Source organism: Hetaerina americana, unplaced genomic scaffold (assembly GCF_022747635.1).
Source record: "Hetaerina americana unplaced genomic scaffold, ioHetAmer1.1.p SCAF_2, whole genome shotgun sequence".
Taxonomy (NCBI): Eukaryota; Metazoa; Arthropoda; class Insecta; order Odonata; family Calopterygidae; genus Hetaerina; species Hetaerina americana.
In genome coordinates, this window is record NW_027286763.1 from 66,240,991 (window position 1) to 66,262,953 (window position 21,963).

At 35.1% G+C, this 21,963-nt stretch overlaps 2 protein-coding genes across 5 annotated transcripts in view; one reads left to right on the plus strand and one right to left on the minus strand.

Moving 5' to 3' along the window:
- Nucleotides 1–204: 204 nt before the first annotated feature.
- On the plus strand, nt 205–8,120 carry mlt (tubulin folding cofactor E like protein mlt). 3 transcript variants are annotated; one of them, XM_071585076.1, is made up of 6 exons: nt 205–302; nt 740–987; nt 1,062–1,243; nt 1,402–1,756; nt 1,909–2,069; nt 6,912–8,120. In XM_071585076.1, exons 2-6 carry the CDS (start codon nt 748–750, stop codon nt 7,234–7,236), a joined length of 1,263 nt encoding a protein of 420 aa, XP_071441177.1. In that variant the 5' UTR covers nt 205–302; nt 740–747; the 3' UTR covers nt 7,237–8,120. The 3 variants fall into 3 exon arrangements, with proteins under 3 accessions (XP_071441177.1, XP_071441180.1, XP_071441179.1); XM_071585079.1 differs by lacking the exon at nt 205–302 and adding an exon at nt 455–529; XM_071585078.1 differs by lacking the exon at nt 205–302 and adding an exon at nt 573–657.
- Nucleotides 8,121–11,495: 3,375 nt separating this feature from the next.
- The window catches only part of LOC139687787 (nuclear factor related to kappa-B-binding protein), a 42,295-nt gene continuing 31,827 nt past the window's right edge, over nt 11,496–21,963 (minus strand). For both annotated transcript variants that reach the window (XM_071585089.1, XM_071585088.1), the window contains exons 16-20: nt 21,504–21,797; nt 18,022–18,230; nt 15,466–15,684; nt 13,357–13,537; nt 11,496–13,266 (exon numbers count right to left, since the gene is read on the minus strand). In XM_071585089.1, coding sequence (XP_071441190.1) covers nt 13,019–13,266; nt 13,357–13,537; nt 15,466–15,684; nt 18,022–18,230; nt 21,504–21,797 — 1,151 coding nt within the window. In that variant the 3' untranslated portion in view covers nt 11,496–13,018. The remainder of the gene's footprint in view (nt 13,267–13,356; nt 13,538–15,465; nt 15,685–18,021; nt 18,231–21,503; nt 21,798–21,963) is intronic.

The window sequence follows — 21,963 nt, forward strand, 5'->3', positions numbered from 1 at the left end:
AATAAATTAAGTTGTTCCTGAAATTCAAAAATTGAAACATGCAGTGTGTAAGAGCTTCTTCAACTATTATTTTTTATATTAATCTAGTGTATTATTTTCAACATCTCTGACTGCATGGGAGATGTCACTTTTTATTTTACCAGTAATATATTATTTTGATCTTTGCTAGTTATTCATTACGATTGTAAACAGAATGACCTCGCTACACTACTGGCCTCTATGAGTCAGTGGAGACATTAAAGCTGTAAACAAAACAAAGAACCTGGACTGTCACGTTTATCAGAAGATATTTAATATTTTTTGTAAGTAAATTTTGAAATATACTCTAGAGTGTCTTTAGTACAAGGTATTTTGTGTTTAAGCATATGATTTCATTTGCTCATGCGGAAATGGAGCATGTGCGATTCTATCAAATATTGTCGCAATCAAGGAATGTTCTTTTCCGTGTGACGTACAATAAGTGAAAGTGATCTTTACGTTCTAATTGTTTAGATATTAATGTTACCTTTTAGTGGAATTGAAATATAGTGTGAGTTTATCATTAGAATGTTTAGTTGATATGTTGGAAGGGAGTAATAGTTAACTGCTGCGTGTGCTCTGTAGTATGTATGTAGTGCGTAAATAATGGTGGGCTGTACATCAGCTGATCACAATAACGTACACAAACAATAGAAATTCATAAAAAGTTTCAAAAGCCATTTTGTCAATTTGATATATTTATTTACATTTTTATCTATAGGAATTCGAATGGCATCGTTACTGGAAGCAATAGAAAATAAATATGGTTCGGATGATCCGGAAATTGGGAGTGACTTGCCTATTGCTATTTACGTTCCCAAAAAGAGTCCTCGAAAATGTATACCTTCCTTACTGGTGCTAAATGACTGTGATATTGAATCTGCTGGAGATGAACAGGCGTTGGATGAAAAATGTCAGCAAGTAGAAGAGCTAGATCTCGCCCAAAATAAACTATCGGAATGGAGTGAGGTACGTTGCTCGATTTTTTAGCGATGAGATGTGCGAGAATTGGGTATCTGTATTTTAACCTTTTTTGTCCACAGGTTTTTGGGATTCTGAAACACATGCCCAGGATTAAATTTGTAAACCTAAGTTTCAATAATCTATCCGATGACATTGGCTGTTTCATCGAAAATAATTGTTTTTTGCATCTGAGGGATTTGGTACTCAATGGGACCCGAGTAGATTGGACTAGCGTCCGAAAATTGCTGCGCATGCTGCCAAGGTAAAATTATGCTAGTATTTGACGATATTGGATGGGATTCTGTTTAAGTTTAGATTCTAGCTAGATTCTGTTTGTGTTTAGATTCACAAAACTGAAATATATGGATTTATAATTTCGCCCAGCAACTATTTCTTGACCCATAGTTTGTATGTTTTCAGTTTGGAAGAACTCCATTTAAGTTTAAATGAATACTCCTCTGTTGATATTGATGACCGTGGCGGACCACACTCAAGCCTGCGGAAACTTCACTTTGCGGGGAATCCAGTAAATTCTTGGAGGGAAATATCAAAAATAGGAGATAAATTTCCTGGTCTTCAAGCTCTCGTTCTAGCTGATTGTCCAATAGAGTCTTTGAACCATGAGCACATAACCTGTGATCCCCATGCCAAGTTCTCAAGCTTGCAATTACTAAATCTCAATAATACATTACTCTCAGAGTGGGAAGATGTGGATCGCCTTAGGGAATATCCTGCTCTACACTGTCTGCGGATACAGTCATGCCCACTGGTGGAGGTTAGTTTTGAATGACTTTTATTTTATCAAGAATAAAGTTCTTTATATTTAGTAAACGTCAACGTATTTATCATTTGTTTATCAAATTGTTTTTGTTAGCCATATGAATTTAACTAATGATAATACAAGGTTCAATTATAACTTTATTATAGGAATTGACTGAACATGAAAGACGGCAGTTATTAATAGCAAGGCTACCAAATGTGGAGGTATTAAATGGTGGTGGTGCAATCACACAGGAGGAAAGAGAAGATGCAGAAAGGGCATTCATTAGATTTTATGTAGTGAGAGACCCAGAAGAGCGTCCAAGAAGGTGAGACTCAAACTATTTTGAATGTATATGCAGTTCGTAATGTGCCAAAATAGTATGTAATATGCTGAATAGTATGTGATGAATTTGGCTTACATGATATCTTGAACAGGTTAATTTAAGATTTATTTTTTATTTTTTAAGTGACATCAAATAAAACTCTTCCATTTCAAAAATGTCTTTCTTGCCAAAGCATGTTTTGCTACTGTATTACATTTCTTTAATGTTAATAAGATTTTTCCTTTAGTATATCCTTTCACAATACAACTACATATATACTTTTGCATAAAGCTGAATGACTACTAAGAGTGTCTTCATTTTGGTCCATATATCAAACTCAACAAGTTTCATAGTATTCAAAAATGTTTCAGAATAACCAAATCTAGATAGAACGATAAAGGTCGATTGGAGCAATACTGACTTAAAGATACAAAAGAAATTCACTTAGTGCCAACATCTTATAATTATTTCTTGTGAAATCATGTTTACCCTTAAATTATGTGTATATAAAAGGATATTTAGTTTTTCCTGATGATGTATTTTGATTTCCATTATGTTGATTAGGGGTAGAAATTATTGCTCTATTCATGCTGAGTTTTATTTTATTGCACAACACAACATACATAAATGCATGTATTGCACATACACGGGCATTTACCCATTGAAATTTAAGAATATATATATAAAAAGAAAAAGAAATTTCTTCACAATTACAAATTGTATCTCAAACATCGCTTAAACTGCATAGCATTCATACCAAAGAAATCAATTTCAGGAGGAAGTTCATTTCCTTCCCTCAGAATTCTAGCTATTGGGCTGTGGTACATAAAGTTGCGTCTATAAAATTCTCTGTGAAATAATAACTTGCTTCTGGTAGCATAAGAAGGCGTTTGTAAAGAGACTAATTCCAAAAGTTCAGGACTGGACACGCTATTATTCAACAATTTGTGTAGGAACATCATATCTGCCATGATGCGCCGGGAAGATAAAACTGAGATCCCCAGGTCCTTGTATGCATCCGGGTACGAAATATTGTACATGTCAACACCAAGTTTGCGCATGCATAGCCTAATAAAGCGTCTTTGAACCTTTTCAAGCCTATTAATATGACACTCATAAAATGGTGACCACACAATGCAGCCATATTCCAAAATTGGTAACACAAGCATGGTGAATAGTGATTTGATGCAAGTTACATCAAAAATATCTCTGGTGAATCGGGTGATGAACCCCAACATTTTATTAGCTCTTTTAACACTAGTATCAATATGTTTGTCAAAAGTCATTGAGTGAGTAAATATTATGCCCAGATCCTTGATCTTGATAGTTCGGTCGAGAGGTGTAGTCATGATGCAATACTTGAATAAAACAGGAGTATTATTTCTATAGAATGACATACAGCTACACTTTTTGATATTGAGTTCCAAGACATTGTAAGAACACCAGTTTGTTAATTGATTTGTGCTATTTTGCAATACATGGCAATCAGTTAAGGATTTAATTTTTAAGTATAGTTTTAAATCATCCGCAAATAGGAGAAACTGTACATGATGGATTGCACTTGCAATGTCATTTATGAATACATTAAACAGAAATGGACCCAAATGTGATCCCTGAGGAACTCCAGAAGTGACATTAAATGTGTTTGAAAGGTGTGATTTTATTTTTACAACCTGCTTCCTCTCATGAAGGTAGCAATCAAACCATTTTAACAATCTACCAGAGATACCATAAGCATAGAGTTTACTAATAAGATGATTAATACTAACTGTATCAAAGGCCTTGCTAAAATCCATGTATATGGCATCGACTTGCAACCAACATTAAATGCCTTTATAACATAATTCTGAAAGGAAATCAAATTAGTGGTGGTGGATCGACCAGCATAAAAACCATGTTGCTCATTCAGAATAACAGATTTAAAGATAGGACTAACATGGTTCAGAACAAGACGCTCAAATACTTTAGCAATGCATGATTGTATGGAAATAGGTCTATAATTCATTACATCTTCTTTGACACCTGATTTAAAAATAGGAACTACATGACTGAATTTTAGTATACCAGGAAAGATACCCTGACACAAGGAAAAATTGAATAAAAAGGTGAGGGGTTCGACAAGGATATCACAACAATAACGTAAAACAGACGGTGGAATACCATCTGGTCCAGGGCCCTTGTTCACATCGAGTGCGTTAAGTATATCAAACACCTCTTGTGACGTCAGAGTAATTGAGGGTAAGATTGAGGTAGGGCAGTCAAAAGAGTATGTAGGTGTAGTGTGAGACAAGGGCCCATAAACTCCAGCAAAATAGTTGGCAAATAAATTAACAATTTCCTTGGTGCTGTTTCCCTCAGTTGTCAAAAAATGCATATTAGCTGGAAGGCTGTTAGACTTTCTTACAGAGTTTACATAGTTCCAAAAAAACTTAATATTGTGTGGAATAGAATCTTGCACCTTCATTATATAATTATAATAACACTTTTTGATCTCTCTCTTGCAAACGCTTCTGACATTGCTAAATTCCAAGTAAGCACTGCGAGATTTAGATATCTTATATTGTTTATGTAATTTCCTTTTAGTATCCACCATTCTAATGATCGCTGTGGTAAACCAAGCTGGATAATTACGATGATTCAACTTCTTCATTGGAGTCCATTGTAAAATGAGCTCGTTGGGAGGGAAGTCTGTCCAATTCCAAATCTAGGGGAAGGGGGATCAAAACAGGGCCTAATGCAATGTTTTGATTAATTACATAACTTGAATAAATGGGCTAAGTATGATGTTGTGGAAGAAGAAAAATTTTTATTTGTAGTTTTTCTTGGAGAGCAACATATTATGACTGATTTTATTGAGTATTTTTTCCAATATATTGTTTGATTATTAACATCCAGGATGGATGTTTGACTGATTAATAGTTAATCTATTCAAAGAACCATAATAATGATAACAGACTGCTTACCTATCAAGCTATTAATTATAAGTATTGTGGGAGATTCTGTGACAATTACTTTGATGGAGTCATTTGCTAATTGCACTAAAATATAGAAATTTACAGTGTAAAAATCACTTGCCTGAGACTTGAACCTGAATCTGGTCTGGTGCTTTACCCAATTAAGCTACAGAGGCATTCTCTGACACTGCAAAAGCCCCTATAAATTCACAGTATATGAGGGTGCTTCAGAAGTTTCATTGGTTAAAGCACCCAGCTGGAAATCAAGGGTTTTGAGTTCTAATTTCAATTTGGGAAAATGATTTTTAGCCTGAATTTATGCATTATCCAGGTAATTTAATCAAAAGCTTTTATGGGATATTTAAAGCATTTTAGTTACAATCAAATGACATATTATTTTTAAACAATTGACATAGCACAAATAATAAAGCCTTTGAAAGAGTTAGAAAAATTTTCATGGTGCCAACTAATGTTTGGTATACAATGGCCTCAAAAAACAAATTTCTTTAGGTGACTTGATGTTGGTCTTCTTGTTCGTCAAAGTAAGCTTTGTTTAGTAAAGTGGCATCATGCTCCGATGGAACTGAAGTTCCTGAAACCATGTTAAATTTTTGAGCTTCTGAACCATGGAAGGGACAACATTTTTGCTTTCCATCTAAATGTTGTTTGGATTAGATTTCCTGGTTGCTAACAACTCACCAGGGTCATAATGGGTTAATTACATTGGAAAACAGATTTAAGGAAGTATAAATTTCCTGGTGAAGAGTATAATTTCTTTCTTCATCTTCCCCACTCAGGTATATGAATTAATTTACTACAAAAAAAGCTGCAATTCAGGATTAAAATACTCTAATCAGAGTTGAGAAGAGAGAAGTTAAATTGAGTTAAAAAAAATTTGACCAATTATGTTTAAGGAGGGAATATTGGAAACTTTTCTTTGAATTCAATCCTGCATTTGATCACTGTTTCTGCCCTCAATTTTTGATAACCATCTTCTCAGCCCACAGTCATGCCTAAAACCTGTTTTAAGGACAGTTTATTGTGGGTATAACAGTGTTGACAGCTGCCAATGGCCTTCCCTGCCCACTCCTCCTTTCTTGTATGACATCGTGTGAAAATTAGGTCATGAGTAAACTTTTGAAGCTTAGATCTTTCTAAAAATGTGCAAATTTCACAATAATTGACAATTCATTAATACATCTCTCAACTGGAAGGGAGTGACTTCTGAGTAGCAGAGATAAAGAGACCTCTCCCACTCCCATACCCATGTCATCCTATCATTAATATGAATTTACTGTAGAAATCTTCTTGTTTTGGCCATTACAAAAACTTAAAATTTATTTGAGTAATTTATTCAACTATCATTCAGAAAAGGTCACCCAAGTCAGAGTAATTCATGTGATGATTTAAACTATTTCATTTGACTCACCATACAATTTACAGGCGAGTAGTAAGTCCATTTCCTTCCCTCATATACCAAACTAACACCTTCATGTTGTTTATTTCCAAAACATGATTTTCACCATTAATTCTAAATTTAGTAATTCTCTATTTTCATCTATTCATGAATTTGTGCTTGCAAATCAGCAGTGTCATGGTGGATATCTGGAGAATTGTTTTCAGACTTCAGTAGGAAAGCCAGTTAAATATATTAATGAATTAAATGCATTGCATGCATTGATCATAATTTGAATTGGTCAACTTCATGTAATTCATATAAGGACTGTACTGTAGATAGATTATTTATTTTTATTGAATAAAATGGAGAATGGTGAATTTCTTAAATATTATTTATTAACTACCCCTCTTATTTTAATTTTCCATATTATTAATAAACGCCATAATATATACTAACATTTTTGTTTTCAATGTTTATTTTCTCTTCATATAGATTTCACGAACTTGTTGCTATTCATGGGATGTTGGAGCCTTTGGTGCATGTGGATCTCAGTCCAGAGAAAAGAGTGAAAGTGATATTTCACTATGGAGAGAAAAGAGAAGCACGTAGAATTGATGTCTACCAAACTGTTTTTGAGCTTAAGCAACGTCTGGAGTCCTTTGCTGATGGCCTTCCACCCCATCGCATGAGACTCTTTTACTCTGATCACATCATGAGAGCAATACAAGGACCTGAGGAAATGAAATTTCCCCAGAAAAGATTGTATAGTTATAACATTTCCAGTGGTGATGAGATAATTGTGGACAGTAAAACATAAAAATTGCATCTCCAAAGTCTTCTGGTGAACATGAACTAACCTATCTCTTTTTAATTAAGCATTGCAGGTGCTGCAAGAGAGCCCATGGTACTCCACCCTGTTCATTATTTTTATTTTTTTATGATAGCTAATTATTTAAAATTAGCTAAAATAATAAGAGTTTATGGTAAAAGGCTTAAGCAACTATGGTATGGGGGTGATTTTCTAAACATAGAGTAGCTGTTTTTGCATGCAAATATTCTCATGATGAAATGTAATTGTTTTAGGCCAGGAAGTGACACTAATTTTTCTAGTCCAAACCAGTGATACTTAGATTGCATGTTTTCTATATTAATTTTTTTAAATCTTTATGTACAAATTATTTGTAAAGGAGACAACTTGACTGGGACTTGATAGATACTTAAGTGTACATTTTATGTGTAGTGCCCAGGGTGCTCTTGTTACTTTTAACCTCTTGGATGATCAGCTTTTTGAGGAAAGTTGGGAAAGTAATTCAAAATTTATTTCTGCTCAAAAAAAAGACTGAAATTTTGCAGCTTATATTCGCAGCATGTACTTGTGTTGCTTACATATACATGGGGAAGATTAAAGATGTTTGTCTTTCTTTGGGTGACTTTCACTGATTTTGGTCAAAACAATCAGATAAATTAAAACTTGGGTTAGCTGATGCATAAAAATGTACAAATGTTCCCAGAAAATTTGTTTGATACTAATGGAAAGCAGCTGATGCTAACCAAAAATTGTACATACATACTGCCATTTTGCTATATGGAGATTCTGGTGGACTACTCCACTTGGCATGGTCATTCATGCTACTTCGGTACAGTGCATAGTATTCTGTGCTATATGTATACATTGTAAATAATGATATTAAAACTAAAGTGTAAACCACTCTGGCGTTAAATTACTTTCCCCCTGAAACTAACTTTTCCTCATTAATTAGGTACCTATATATTTTACCTAGGATAGAAAAAGGTTTATGAAGGGCATTGTAAGTGGTTGTAAAGGATTATGCTCCATTTTTTTGTGTGTACATTTTCAACTAATTTTATAAATGAGCTATCCTGATAGTATTAATTAGTTTGTACACAAAAAATAATACTTATTATACAAGGGTCATCCGGAAAGTAATACCCGTTCGTGAAATAAAGACACAAAAGTAAATATTAACAAACATAAAAAATTTTATTTGAAAGAGGATACTTTAAACTACTTCTCAACATAATCTCCAAGCAAATTAAGGCATTTGTCATAACGTGTGACAAGTTTCTGTATTCCTGCTGCATAGTCCTTCGCCGCCAGCTCATTGAGATACGCGAGGGACCCATCTTGCACAAATTTTTGCATAATGCAGATGGTGTTTAACAATTTCATGAACAATTGTTCGAGAAACATTGGGAAAATGCTCACAGATGTCATCAATTGTGACGCGCCGATCGTTCCTCACGAATTCGTCAACTGAGCTCACCAGTTGGTCTGTAATGACAGACGGTCTCCCCGAACGCTCATCGTCGTGTGTGTTCCCCCTCCCCATGTTGAAGTTGCGACACCACCGCCGAACAGACGACTCGTCCATTACATTGTCTCCATACACCTCCTTTAATTGGCGATGAATATCACATGGGCGAACGTTTCTTGCATTGAGGAATTTAATCACTGCCCTCACTTCACAACTGGCGGCGTTCTCAATTTTTTTAAACATTGTAAACAATCACAGAAACAACACAGGCAATGCTAGCGTCACGCAACTTGGCTCAGAGAAGGCAGACAAGCCACTGAAGCTATCTGACCTCGTCCAGCGGCTACTCGCGTCGTCAGCACTTCATGCGGCACGAACGGGTACTACTTTCCGGATGACCCTCGTATAATTGAAGGATGTGGAGTATAACTTGGTGATCAGGGGTTTATTTCTTGAAACTGCAACTATAATTGTAGGCTATCCAGTAATGATGAATCCCTTATGACAACTTGCTGGTTGTCTACATTTCAAAGGGTGCAATTTCAAAATTTTTACAAGTTAAACTGAGTGAGCGAAAACAAAACAATGGGATTTTTCATGATAAATGTAACAAAAATGCTAGTCAACAATTTTCCACTGTTTTATCGAATTAGATGCCTTACTGTCATCATAAGGTACATGCTAGGAAATTTTCTATATTTATTTAAGCCTGGAGGTCAAGAGTTAGGAAATGCACATCTTAGGGACATATTAAGAAATGGTTTCCTCATGCCAGAGGCTATTTTCATTAAGAGAATTACTATGAGAGAAGGAGAGCAGAGTTATGAAAGGAGGGGAAGATTCACCAACACATGGTCATTTAATTTTACATTATGTACAATATTTTAACCTGTGTTGCACAATTTCAAATCCTTTCTGAATGTCTAGCATTCTCCCTTTATATGGAGGATCTCTAGTCGGAAGTGTTTGACCTGTCTAATGAATGCTTGGCTAAAAGGGGGAAAGCATTCTTGTCAAAATCCCTTGGTCAAAAGCCATGTATTCATACTATGAAACTTCTTGTCCATCAACCTTCCCCCCTCTTCTTTTAAGTACCATGAGAAACTACTCACAATTATGCAGATATTTATGCAAAATGGAAATACTAGTGAAGATTTTATAGATCAGATGTTTTTCATTCATTGTTGAATAAATATTTACAAGAAGAGAATCGACGATGGGTACACTTGAGTATATATATGAAGAAAAGATTAGCATAGACATTAATATGGAGCATAGAACTTCATGGATCTGAAAACTAGTCTTTGATGCAATAAAATGAACAAGAATGAAAACTTTTGAGATGTGTTTATGGTGTAGAATGGAGAAAATAATTTGGATAGATAGGGAGATAATGATGAAGTTTTCATTGCTGGCAGACTAAGACAGGAAGTCAATAGGGGAAATCTGGAGAAGGCAGAAAAATTGGGCGGAAATAATAGGAGAGGTAAAGGAATGCTGAAAGAAGACAGGAAAGTAGGTTCCCAATGTAGGTAGGGAGACGTTAAAAAGAAATTACTAAGGAAATATTGTAAGGTAAACAAAAAATTTCTCTAGACATGGGAGATAATAGGTATTAATAAGAGACTGTCCAAAAGCCTATCTTTCTAATTAGAAAACCATGAATGAATGCGATTTAAATATGCAAAAACATTGCTATAATCACCTCTCCTCTAGGGAATGAAAATAAACAATGCAAGTGACACAAACTACCAGTTTTAAGTAAATTATTGTATAAATTTGTGAATAGAATATCTAAAGACAAGTGTGGCATTATTGGATCACAATTCACTATATTCTTCATATTTTTTTGCAATAATGCTTCTACAAATGAAAGTAACACCTAATTTGTGATCAAAAAGGTAATATTCTTAGAGATGGAATTTTCAGACACATTGACTTCATCATTAGGGATGGTTAATTTCTGGCACCACATTTTCCTAGGGAACCATAGGTGGCACAGAGGAATTAACTGCTCCGAATGCCACATTCATCAAAACAAAGGTTGGTTTGATAATGATGGCATTTGATGTTTTATCAAATCCGTTACAGGTGTCCTTAAGCTAGTTGGAACTACTGCTGTGTTTATGTACAGGGGTTATGGAGTGACTACTTTGCTGTTACTCTCTTCTTGAATAAATAAGTGCTTTTTGAAGCAATCTGCTCTTCAGAATCTCAAGGTTCAATCGCCTATATATGTCTCATTACAAAGCTACTTAGTAAGGTCATATAAAGATAAGCAGCATTAAACATTGGTTTGTAGCACCATAGATAATAAAATAAACCTTAATACTACACCGATGTAAATTTGTGCGCACCCTCCTCTATGAAAAATAAATACTGCATCATTATTTAGACCTCTGCTAATGTTATCCAATAAATTAAAAATGTGTGACCTCTACATAAAGGTTACTCTAATTTGCAGATGTGACCACCAGAACTATCAGCAATAGGTATATGGCCATTAAACGAGAGGTAGCTGTCCTCTATTCTGTTTATAGTTGAATCAAGAATTATTTCTCATTAATGAATTGATAAATTGTTTTTAATTTACTGTTTCCTCTTCGGTAAAATGGGCTGTGATCATTACAACTCTAAGATGAATCAAGACCCCTCCTTAAGTATAGTGGATACTTCAATGCTAAGGCATCTGATTAGGTTCCATTCTTGGACAGACACACTGTTTACAAATGGTTTTTAACAGCAATGGTAAAGAAATATGATTTGAAATTCCATCAAATTGAAAATAAAACATCAATCATAAATAATATCACCTAAAATTTAATCAGAATTACACTTTATTGTGTTCCAATGTGTGACACAAAATGAATCATGAGTTTCCCCATTGAATGACAACCCTAAGGAACATAATTTATTTTGTACAGGAGTAGGTAACCACTGTATCTGACATTTATTTGTAAATAACCCTTTCATAGAAAGAGAAAGCATGGATGGTTTTTATCATAATATAAATTTGTGAGCCTTTAAGGTCTCAAATTACAATTCACTGCATAATACTTATAATAATTTGTACAGTTGAATCAATTTTAAAAACTGCACTATATAGACAGCAACTGTATTCATTATTAATTAAACATTGGTAAAAATATTAAAGAAAAATACATTAACATTTAAAGTAACACCTTTCAGAGTATTACACCTATTTCAGATTATATGAAATCTCACACTTTGTTTTATCACAAAATATACACATTATGCTTCCAAATAGTCATCTCAAATAGAAATATCAACATGGCCATGTCTTCCTACTTTTATGAAGAACAATGTGTCATGAGATAACTATAAGGTCCACTATTTAAAACACATTATTTTACAAGTGATGGATGATACTAATGAGTAACTAATACAAGTAACTTTTAAAGGAAATGTTATAGGAAAGTGACAAAGAACAACCTTATTTTCATTTTGTACTCATGAAAACATAAGCTTAATACATAGTAAAAACGACAGAGTAATTAAGAGTATTTACTTACAACTAGAGTGTTTAATGATATCTGTTACAACAAAACATCAGCATTTGCACACCAAATAAATTTGTGTAAATGATGACAAGCTCGCAGTAACAGTGTAATAATTTTCATGTTTTACCCAATTTCAAACAAATTTAAAAATGTGCACAAGATTCTGTTTTGCTCCAAAACTTATTTACAAGGATAAACTCCACTTAAATCCAATATTACATAAACAGGCAGAAAAGAAAAAATTAATAAGGTTAAAAATTACACTGAATCTCTGTAATTGTTAAATAGAGGGGAAACGAATACATTTTATGGCATAATGAGCATTCCAAAAGACTATTAGTTATATTCTATTGGTTAATTTCTTTGAATTCAGCAAAATCATGTCACATTATACAAAGATAACATTTTATACCATAATTTGTATTTCCAGCACTGAAATACATGAATTAAGTGAAACATAACTGACTAGCTAATTTAGGAAATAAAGATTTCAAGATGTAATAATCAAAACTACTTCCATATCCTCAGCATTTCAGGAAGTGAATGGCCAAATTTCACTTTTGAAGCTAACCTTGATGATTGAATGGTACTTCATCCATCTCTTGTAAACGCCAATCCAATCAATCAGGTATAATGACTAAAATAATAAAAAAATCAATGCATATGCTATTCAACTGCAATTTAACCAAATAATGCTCATTTTTCTGAACTCCAGTTTTAATACACAATGATGAAAGACAGTACCTCAACCAAGACAATCTACATAAAATAGCCTAATGTGCTGTAATGGTTTCATTGAGCTTTACTCAGGTAAGTGGTCAGATGATAGCTGAGATCTCCCACTGGATGAAGTGGACACCTGCACACTTGGAGCAGATGATGAGGACACAAGAACACTTTCGGCAAGACTGGTGACGGTGGTGGTAGCTGATGTTCCTTGCACAGCAACTGTTGTTCCTTGAACTAGACTTGCTCCAGTAACACTGGTCACCGGTCGACTCGCTAATCCTGCAGGGGGACTAATTATTCTGGCATAAACCTGCTGGCGCCCTGAAAATGGTGAATATCCATAAAAGCAAGTGCTAAAACTGAGGAAAATAACATTAATTGTATTCTGAGGAAAAAGAAATACATCCATACCTTTTCCAGAAGTTGCTTGAGCAATCGGTATAACTTTCAGACCTTGAAGTCCCTGAAGAGTTTTTATGTTCAAGGTACCACCTTGAAATCCAGGGGGAAGAAGGATTTGCTGAGTAGCACCTTGTTGTAACACAAGGGTTCCGCCCTGAGCTCTGAGGGATTGTGAGGTCAGAATCATATTCTGTGATTGAGTAAAAAGAAATACAATATTAGAGAATGTTAATTTTGCACACTAAAATTATATTTATCAGCAGTGTAATCTAGATATGGGTTGATGACACCTTTAATAATTGTAATGGGCCAGTTAGATGGATTCAGGTTGCCTAACATCACAAATGGCTTCCATTTGCTCTGTCCATTATCTACACAATATCCATATTTTATGATATTTTCCATGAAATAATACAGATTTCTGTTTTTATTACTGATTTCAATCATATGCATTATTATGAGCATAAAACATGTTTTCAAGGAATTTGCTCCGTTATGCCAACACAATATAAATGGCAACACAAATTTTAATAAAATTCACGATAGAGTAGTTTCCTGCACCTAAGAACATTAACTTAGGTTAGTACGATGCATTGCACAAAATTAATGTATTCATTTGATGCAAAGCTCTCATAGACTTTCTATATATAAGGATTTCATTTCCGTATGTTTACTGGTTATAATTTTTGTCAGAAGTTTCCACTATTCTATTTAAATTTTGCCTTTTGTTTCTGGAGGAGCAATGGAAAATCTTCCAAAGTACAGGATTAAGATTCTTTTTTTTAATCCTCATGTACACAAACAGTCTATTTCATGAATTATGATCTTTACTTTCCAGGCAAATCAATGTGGAAAGGCTAGTTGGGTCTCCCACCTCCAACGATTACGCCATCGATTCATTTAATTTTTTTCATGATTTTATCTTCCCTTTAAACACATGCATATGTATTCTCATGGCACTAATCTTACAATGGTCTGGGTTGCAGTGAAAGTGAATATATTTATTGATCGGCTACTGAGGTCTTTAAGCAGCCTAAAACCAATATTTTCTGAGTTTATCAATAATTGATACCAGCCTGCACACTATTTGGGGCTCATTGAAAATTTTAATTGAGACAATCAGAACAAAAAATATGCTAATAAACTGCATACATTCTTAATCATCGCATAAGAAGTCATCTACTCTTTATGGTGATAGGAGGACAGAACCAGATCCACCTATAATAAAAAGAACTTAAAAAAAAAATTATTTGGAATTATTAATTAAAAGCGGGTTATGTCTGCAAACATGAAAGCTGTTATGCCATTTGAAATTTGTACTCAATTTGGATAATACAAGAGTCACTATGAAAGTTTCAAGGTGCACAGAAATTAAGAAACTTGAAACGATTTTGATGACTATTTTTTCTCAAAGCACTTGCCATGACACACTATACATTTTTGTATTCTCGTAAACCACTTCTCAAAACAGTTTTTCCTGTCATTTTCCTTGAGTGCTGAAAGTTCACTTTTGTAGGCTTCAACGGCTTCTTTAGGCCTGGGGAACCTATTTTCACGCATGTGATTTTGGCTACAGGGAACAGGAAATAATCACATGGGGCCAGAATGGCCAGTCGGCTGGAATGTGCCGACCAGCTTTCTTGGAAATAACAATAATATACTGCAACATAGCCTGTAGCAAAACATTCGTGGCGATTCTCGTAGAATCAAAATTAAGACACCCTTTATTCACTAAATTATTAGTTCCAAAGGAAAAATACATTGGAACGACTAGATGGATTCAGCAAAGAGACCTTGTCTTGATTAACTCTGGAAACTACATCATATACCTTTCCTTGCAGTTTTTATATCAGGGGGAATTTTTCTCAGGCTCAAGAGTACCAAGCTGAGTTTTCAAAAGGTGGGTGTAATGTTTCAATATTTGACTTTAAAACTTTGACTGAATTCATTTCATGAAACAGGGATGGCAAATCACAAAACAATACACTCTTGATCATAATGCCATCTTCCTTTTTTTAAATTTCATAACTCAACTGCTTCTTAAGGAGCTCTCAACGGCTCGTACACCAGGAGCACTCCATGAAAACGCTTATATATGGTTAAAGAAAAATAGTTTACCTGGCCTGCGGCAGCTCCCTGTATTTGAGAAGTTTGAGCTTTGCTGGCAAGTATTACTGGCTTTCCACCAATATGTGCTAAATTCAATCCACTAGCTGTAGCAGTACCAGGGCTAACCATTCGTAGATTTGTAGTTCCAGTGCCAGCAACAATTGGTTTTCCAGCAGCAAGTTTGGCTATTGCTTGTGACGTGGCAGTCAAACCTGTCATCGTGGCAGGCTGAAAAGATGCAGAAAAATATTGAAATTTGTAAGAAAGAATTGTCTAATTATGACAAACATGAAGAACAAGATTAGAATCTTTATTTGTGACCCTTTTCCGAATGTTTCTCTAACATGAATCCAGGGAGCTGTTTATTAAAGCAATATTAATTAAAAAGCCCTTCAATCTTCTCAGGAAGTATCTTCTAAAGATAGTAGTGCCAGAACTCTTGTCAGATATCTGCTTTGCCCATAACATAATTTAAAAATGTTTACATACATGATTTATTTGTTCAGCAATTTGTTTACACATACAGATAAAGGACATTCCAAGAAAATATGAAGGATGCGGCACTTATCTCTGGAGAAATTTCAATTTGAATTTCCCACCACATCATAGTTTCACTGGATTTTGCAATTGACGTTCTTCAAAGCTAAAGGAATCTAGTAAACAGTGGCTGAGATACTACGTACAAGTGCGAAGTACAATAGAACAGCCGCTATTATCAAAAATGTTCGTGCTGGGCTTTTTCCCAGTGAAATCATTTGATTCTTTGGTTACCCTATTCAACTGTTTACAGTATTGTGGCTAAGTATAATGGTTCAGAGAAGTCTGGGGAAGGTTTCGCCAACCCGACGAGGAAACCTCATCGGATGAATTGCTCAGGCGCTGATTTCAGAGGAATGTGGCAAATGTGTTCTCGGGGAGACAATATGTGTTTCAACAGGATGGCGCACCAGCTCATACGAGTCATTTAGTCCAAAACTGGCCCTCAGATAACATTGACATGTTCTGGTCAATGGATTTCTGGCCCCCGAATAACCTGGACTTGAACCCCCTCGACTATTATGTTTGCAGCGTAGTCGAAAGAGTTACCAATAAGACACGGCACCCTAATGTCGCATCTCTACGCACCACTATCATAGCAGCATTCGCAAATACGGACAGTGTTGTTTTAATGAGTGCCTGCGATCGATTCAGGACAAGATTGGAGGAGGTCATTGCAGCTGAAGGGGGTTACATTGAGTAATGTTACTCTTTGACAGATACCAGTACTTGTATGTAAAAGGATTTTCATTTTCTTTTGTATTTTTTAAAAATACTTTAGTTTTTTAACAAAAGTTTCATTGGTCCGGATTGAACTGCCGTACCCTGTATACTAAAACACAAAGAACCAAAGCTGCGTGAATTCATACCCAGATATATAATTTCATCTCATTATTTTATAATGGTAAAATATAAGATACGTCACACAAAAACAAAAAATGTATTCATACATTTTGAGAAATGGTTACAGTAAAATTACTGGTTGCCATATCTTGAGGACAACTATTAATTTAGGCTATAAAAACAACTTATGATTAAAAAAGATTTTCCTACATTTAAACATCTGATATGAGTTGGTACCTTTAATGCCTGCTAGTAAACGATTCTTACAACTGCTTGTGGAGGGCTTGTTCAATGAAAGATAGTTTTGAGTAATGGACTCGAGGCAATTTTACCACATATACATGAGTGCATGTTTTTCCTTCCCTTGTTCCCACAACAACTTCATAGCCTACCAATTTATGGATTAGTTTGTAACAACTCTCCAAGGTATCCCTTGCTTTTTATCCCCTGGTTGATTACTTTGATTAGTTATATTATTTCTGCAAAATCCCTTTTTTTATGTTCCCCTTCATACTTGAACAACTGATTGCTTCCCTTTTAAGTAAAGAACTATTCAAAATCACCTTTTACAGGATTTGAGAGAAACCTACAGCCTTTTCTCATAAGCTGGCATTTATTTTAAATTCAAGATTAAAAATATTAAAAAATTCCTTGATATGTGAGAAAATTCTCTACTAAGAGGCTTTATGCAAAAATATTTTACCCAAACTCGTTTAGTTTTTAGAAATATATATTTTGTTCTTCTGAAAGCAATGCAAATCTTAGCTCACATGGTAACACTAGGGCCACATCAGCAGGATCCAAGTGAAACATGGGAGTTCAAAATCACTAATATTCTACTTACTATGGTTGACATCCACCCTGGTAATAAACAATATTGGATATTGTAAGCATCTCCTAGAATGACAGTTTTGTGAGGGTGATAATGACAATAACACTAGTTATGTATAATTACATATCATGATCAGTACAAGTTTTCTTTACTGAGTGAACTATTATATGTAATATTATTTTTATAACAGATTGTTCCAGGAAACTGTAGGATTCTGTAGTCTATAGCAGTTCCTTTCTTCACTCTCACTTTCTGGCACAAATATATGCTCATTACCATACACTAATGGTTCAGGCTTAAGAAGTTAAGGATCTCTATTATTTCTTGGTGGCTTCCAAGAAAAATTCTCTTACCTGTCCAGCCAAAGATGAAGCATGAGCCACAACTTGTGGCGCCGCCGTTAAATGTGCAGCTTGTAAAACTCTTGGCTGTCCTGCCACAGAAATGAGGCTTCCCTGAGTAACAACGGCAAAATGTGGCACACCTCCTGGGGTACCACTAGGAAGTTGGATCAAACTTGCTTGCCCCGGCTTACCACCAGCTGCAACCCGTACTGTGGCAGCTATAAGATTAATAATGGAAAGTATTGACATGACATAATTTCCTTTACTGGAAAAATTTGTTTATTTTCCTACTCATCCATTCCAACCTGAACATTTTTATATTTTTTTTCATAACATTTCAACACTTTATTTAGAGTAAACGACATAAGCATGCTAACTATTTAAGTGTATGGGTGATGGGAGAATACTATTTCTCAAAATAAGGGTTAAGGCCACACATATGGATTGAGATAAAAAGTATTTTCTCATATAAGGCAGTCTGATTTACAAAAAGTTACAAGAAAAAAGAGTGCATGGTAAACCAGTAAGTAGAGTGCTGGGCTACTGACTAGAGGGGCTCTGATTGCATTCTGGGTGATGCCTCTAAGCAACCTAAGCTGTGTGACTTTTTTAAGATTGAGATCTTCCTGGGAAGCCAAAGACACCAGAGGGAAAGGAACTGGCCTCCTATGCATATGTGTGTATTTCACATACTGTTGTATTTGGCATACTATTATGTAAATTAATGCTTATATGTAGGAGTCAATCAGCAAACTGTGAACTTATGTCCCCTAACATAGGCCATAAATCAGGTAACTGATGTTTTCAGGGGAAATGTTTACGTAACAACTTTCATCAGTTGTTTCTTTTTTGCTATATTCTCTGCTGCTTTTGAAGTAGAACATTCGGCTTTTTGAGCTGCACTGCGATTCTCCTACATTATCACTCAAAAAGTGAAAATTCTGATGATTTAGTAATACGCAAATATCTTAATATGCATTTCCTTCCATCACCCTCCAAATATTGAAGTATCTTATATTTATCCAAACCAATATTATTGCTTCCCTTGTTTGATAATAAAATATATAGTTCTCTATCCATCATGCAATACATGAAATAAGGCTGAATCATGACTGCAGAGACTCAGTAAGAGACTGAATTTCCCAAGAGATATTATTATTAGGTACTCAATTCATTAAGGTAGGTTTTACATGATCACTGACTATACACTATAAAATAGAAAATATAAATTGTCTTTAAAACATATCTTTATGAAACTGCGATTAGACTTAGTAGACAGTTTGACAGAAAGAGCAGCTGAAGTAGCTCAGATTTCCAATGAATGGTGTCTTCATAACTTTCTAAAACCCAATATAAATAAGTCCAGCCTGATTTATTTTACAAATAAAAAGAAAGTTTCATCTGCAATCTCAGTAGATGTAGAAGGTGTGAGCATTCCCGAAAATTCCAGTACCCAATTCCTGGGAGTAATCCTGCACAGAAACATGTCTTGGGAGGAACACATTTTCAAATTACGTAGCAAGTTAAGCTCCCTATGCTTCCTTATTAGAAATATTAGATATTCTGTAAATTTAGAGGTCCTTCTATCCATTTACTATGGTATTTTATTCTCGTGTTACGAGGGTCATCCGGAAAGTAGTACCCGTTCGTGCCGCATGAAGTGCTGACGACGCGAGTAGCCGCTGGACGAGGTCAGATAGCTTCAGTGGCTTGTCTGCCTTCTCTGAGCCAAGTTGCGTGACGCTAGCATTGCCTGTGTTGTTTCTGTGATTGTTTACAATGTTTAAAAAAATTGAGAACGCCGCCAGTTGTGAAGTGAGGGCAGTGATTAAATTCCTCAATGCAAGAAACGTTCGCCCATGTGATATTCATCGCCAATTAAAGGAGGTGTATGGAGACAATGTAATGGACGAGTCGTCTGTTCGGCGGTGGTGTCGCAACTTCAACATGGGGAGGGGGAACACACACGACGATGAGCGTTCGGGGAGACCGTCTGTCATTACAGACCAACTGGTGAGCTCAGTTGACGAATTCGTGAGGAACGATCGGCGCGTCACAATTGATGACATCTGTGAGCATTTTCCCAATGTTTCTCGAACAATTGTTCATGAAATTGTTAAACACCATCTGCATTATGCAAAAATTTGTGCAAGATGGGTCCCTCGCGTATCTCAATGAGCTGGCGGCGAAGGACTATGCAGCAGGAATACAGAAACTTGTCACACGTTATGACAAATGCCTTAATTTGCTTGGAGATTATGTTGAGAAGTAGTTTAAAGTATCCTCTTTCAAATAAAATTTTTTATGTTTGTTAATATTTACTTTTGTCTTTTTATTTCACGAACGGGTACTACTTTCCGGATGACCCTCGTACTTTCAGTATCCTCTTCTGGGGTTCCTCTCCCCATGTGGGCATAATCTTCAAGAGGATTATACTTATTAAGAGCAATGCTCCTTGCCATGCACCATGTAAACCTCTCTTTAAAAGACTTGGTTTATTACAAGTACCTTGCATATATATATTTAATGTCATCTTACATGCATAGGGTAATATTTCCCAGTACAAGTCCAACCACAATTACCATAGTCACTATACAAGAACCTGCAATGACCTGCATCAACCATTTGTCAGGACACACAATACTGCCCATGGGCCCAAAGCAATGGGCTTAAGGTTATTCAATAAACTTCCCCATGAAATAAAATATGAAACAAAAGTACCTGTTTTCAAGAAAAAGCTGTTTAACCTTTTAAAAAATAATATGTTCTATTCTGTAAATGAATACCTTGAATTGTCGCTATGCCTCTATTCTGGCTTAAACAATTAATATGTAATTATACTAGTGTATTGGTATGTATATATACATATTGTATCTCTTCTGCAATTGTGAAATTTATATCTGACGTGTCCTATATTTGCGTATGTATGAATATGCAACAAATCTCCGGACAAATAAATGTATTATTATTATTTAAGATGTAAGCATTATTGCTGGGGGAAAGATTTTGAATTAAACAAAAAGCTAACGAGTTATGGGACTTGAACAAGACTTCAAATTTTTTGTAGCTGTAATTCAAATACTAGAAAGCATACGAGGTCAAGGACATTTGAATGGATACTACTCTCAGCTTACAGTTATGAGATATTCAACTTTAGTACAGTGTAAATAAAGTAGATTTATTTTATTTATATTTAAAATGTAATCCCGACTTCAAGTAACCATAAGTAGTTGAATGCACTTCAACTGTGTTAATCTCCCAAACCGTTTATCTATCAAACACATCTACTTGCATACATGGCAGAATAATTTAGTACTCTGGCAGTAGAGAGAATAATTTTCTTTTTACTGTCTGCTGCCATGGATAAAACTTAACTTTAATTCCATATTTTTCTACCTGGTCTTAAGCTTTATTTAATACTTTTTTCCAATACTCATTTCAAAGAACTCAATGTCTGCTAGCCACCCTCAGGAAATAATAGAATAACTGACCTTGACCAAGGGCACCACTGTGCTTCTGATGGGCAAGAAGACTCTCCATTGAAATGACTTGTCCTTGAGCATTTGTTAAAACTTTTGCCACCACTTGTTGCTTCCCCTGTGCTGGCTGACCAGATTGAGCTACGCTCACTGGCTGCTGAGCCTTGGCTGCAGTCACACCTACTGAGAGCCTTTGCTGCGAAGCACCTGCCCCTGTCACTTGCGTAAGTCCATCAGTGCCTTTGATGAAGATGGCTTGGGCTGTGCCAAGAGGGGTTCCAGCAGTACCTGATGCTATGGTTTTCACTTTAAACAAACGTTTTTGATTGTTAATTAACTAGAGTGGACAATGAAAATTTTTATGATATCAATGATATCTCTGAGTTATTTGAAACAAAAGGCATTTCTGATTTCCAACTGATTACTACCAAAAGAATATTTATTTTCTTAATGATTAATAATAGTTAATTTT

Bases quoted from the DNA above. Each gene is read 5' to 3' on its own strand.
- mlt (XM_071585076.1), top strand. From the start codon at position 748: ATGGCATCGTTACTGGAAGCAATAGAAAATAAATATGGTTCGGATGAT. The intron at 1,757-1,908 runs GTTAGTTTTGAA...ACTTTATTATAG, and splicing joins AGTCATGCCCACTGGTGGAG to GAATTGACTGAACATGAAAG. The intron at 2,070-6,911 runs GTGAGACTCAAA...CTCTTCATATAG, and splicing joins CCAGAAGAGCGTCCAAGAAG to ATTTCACGAACTTGTTGCTA.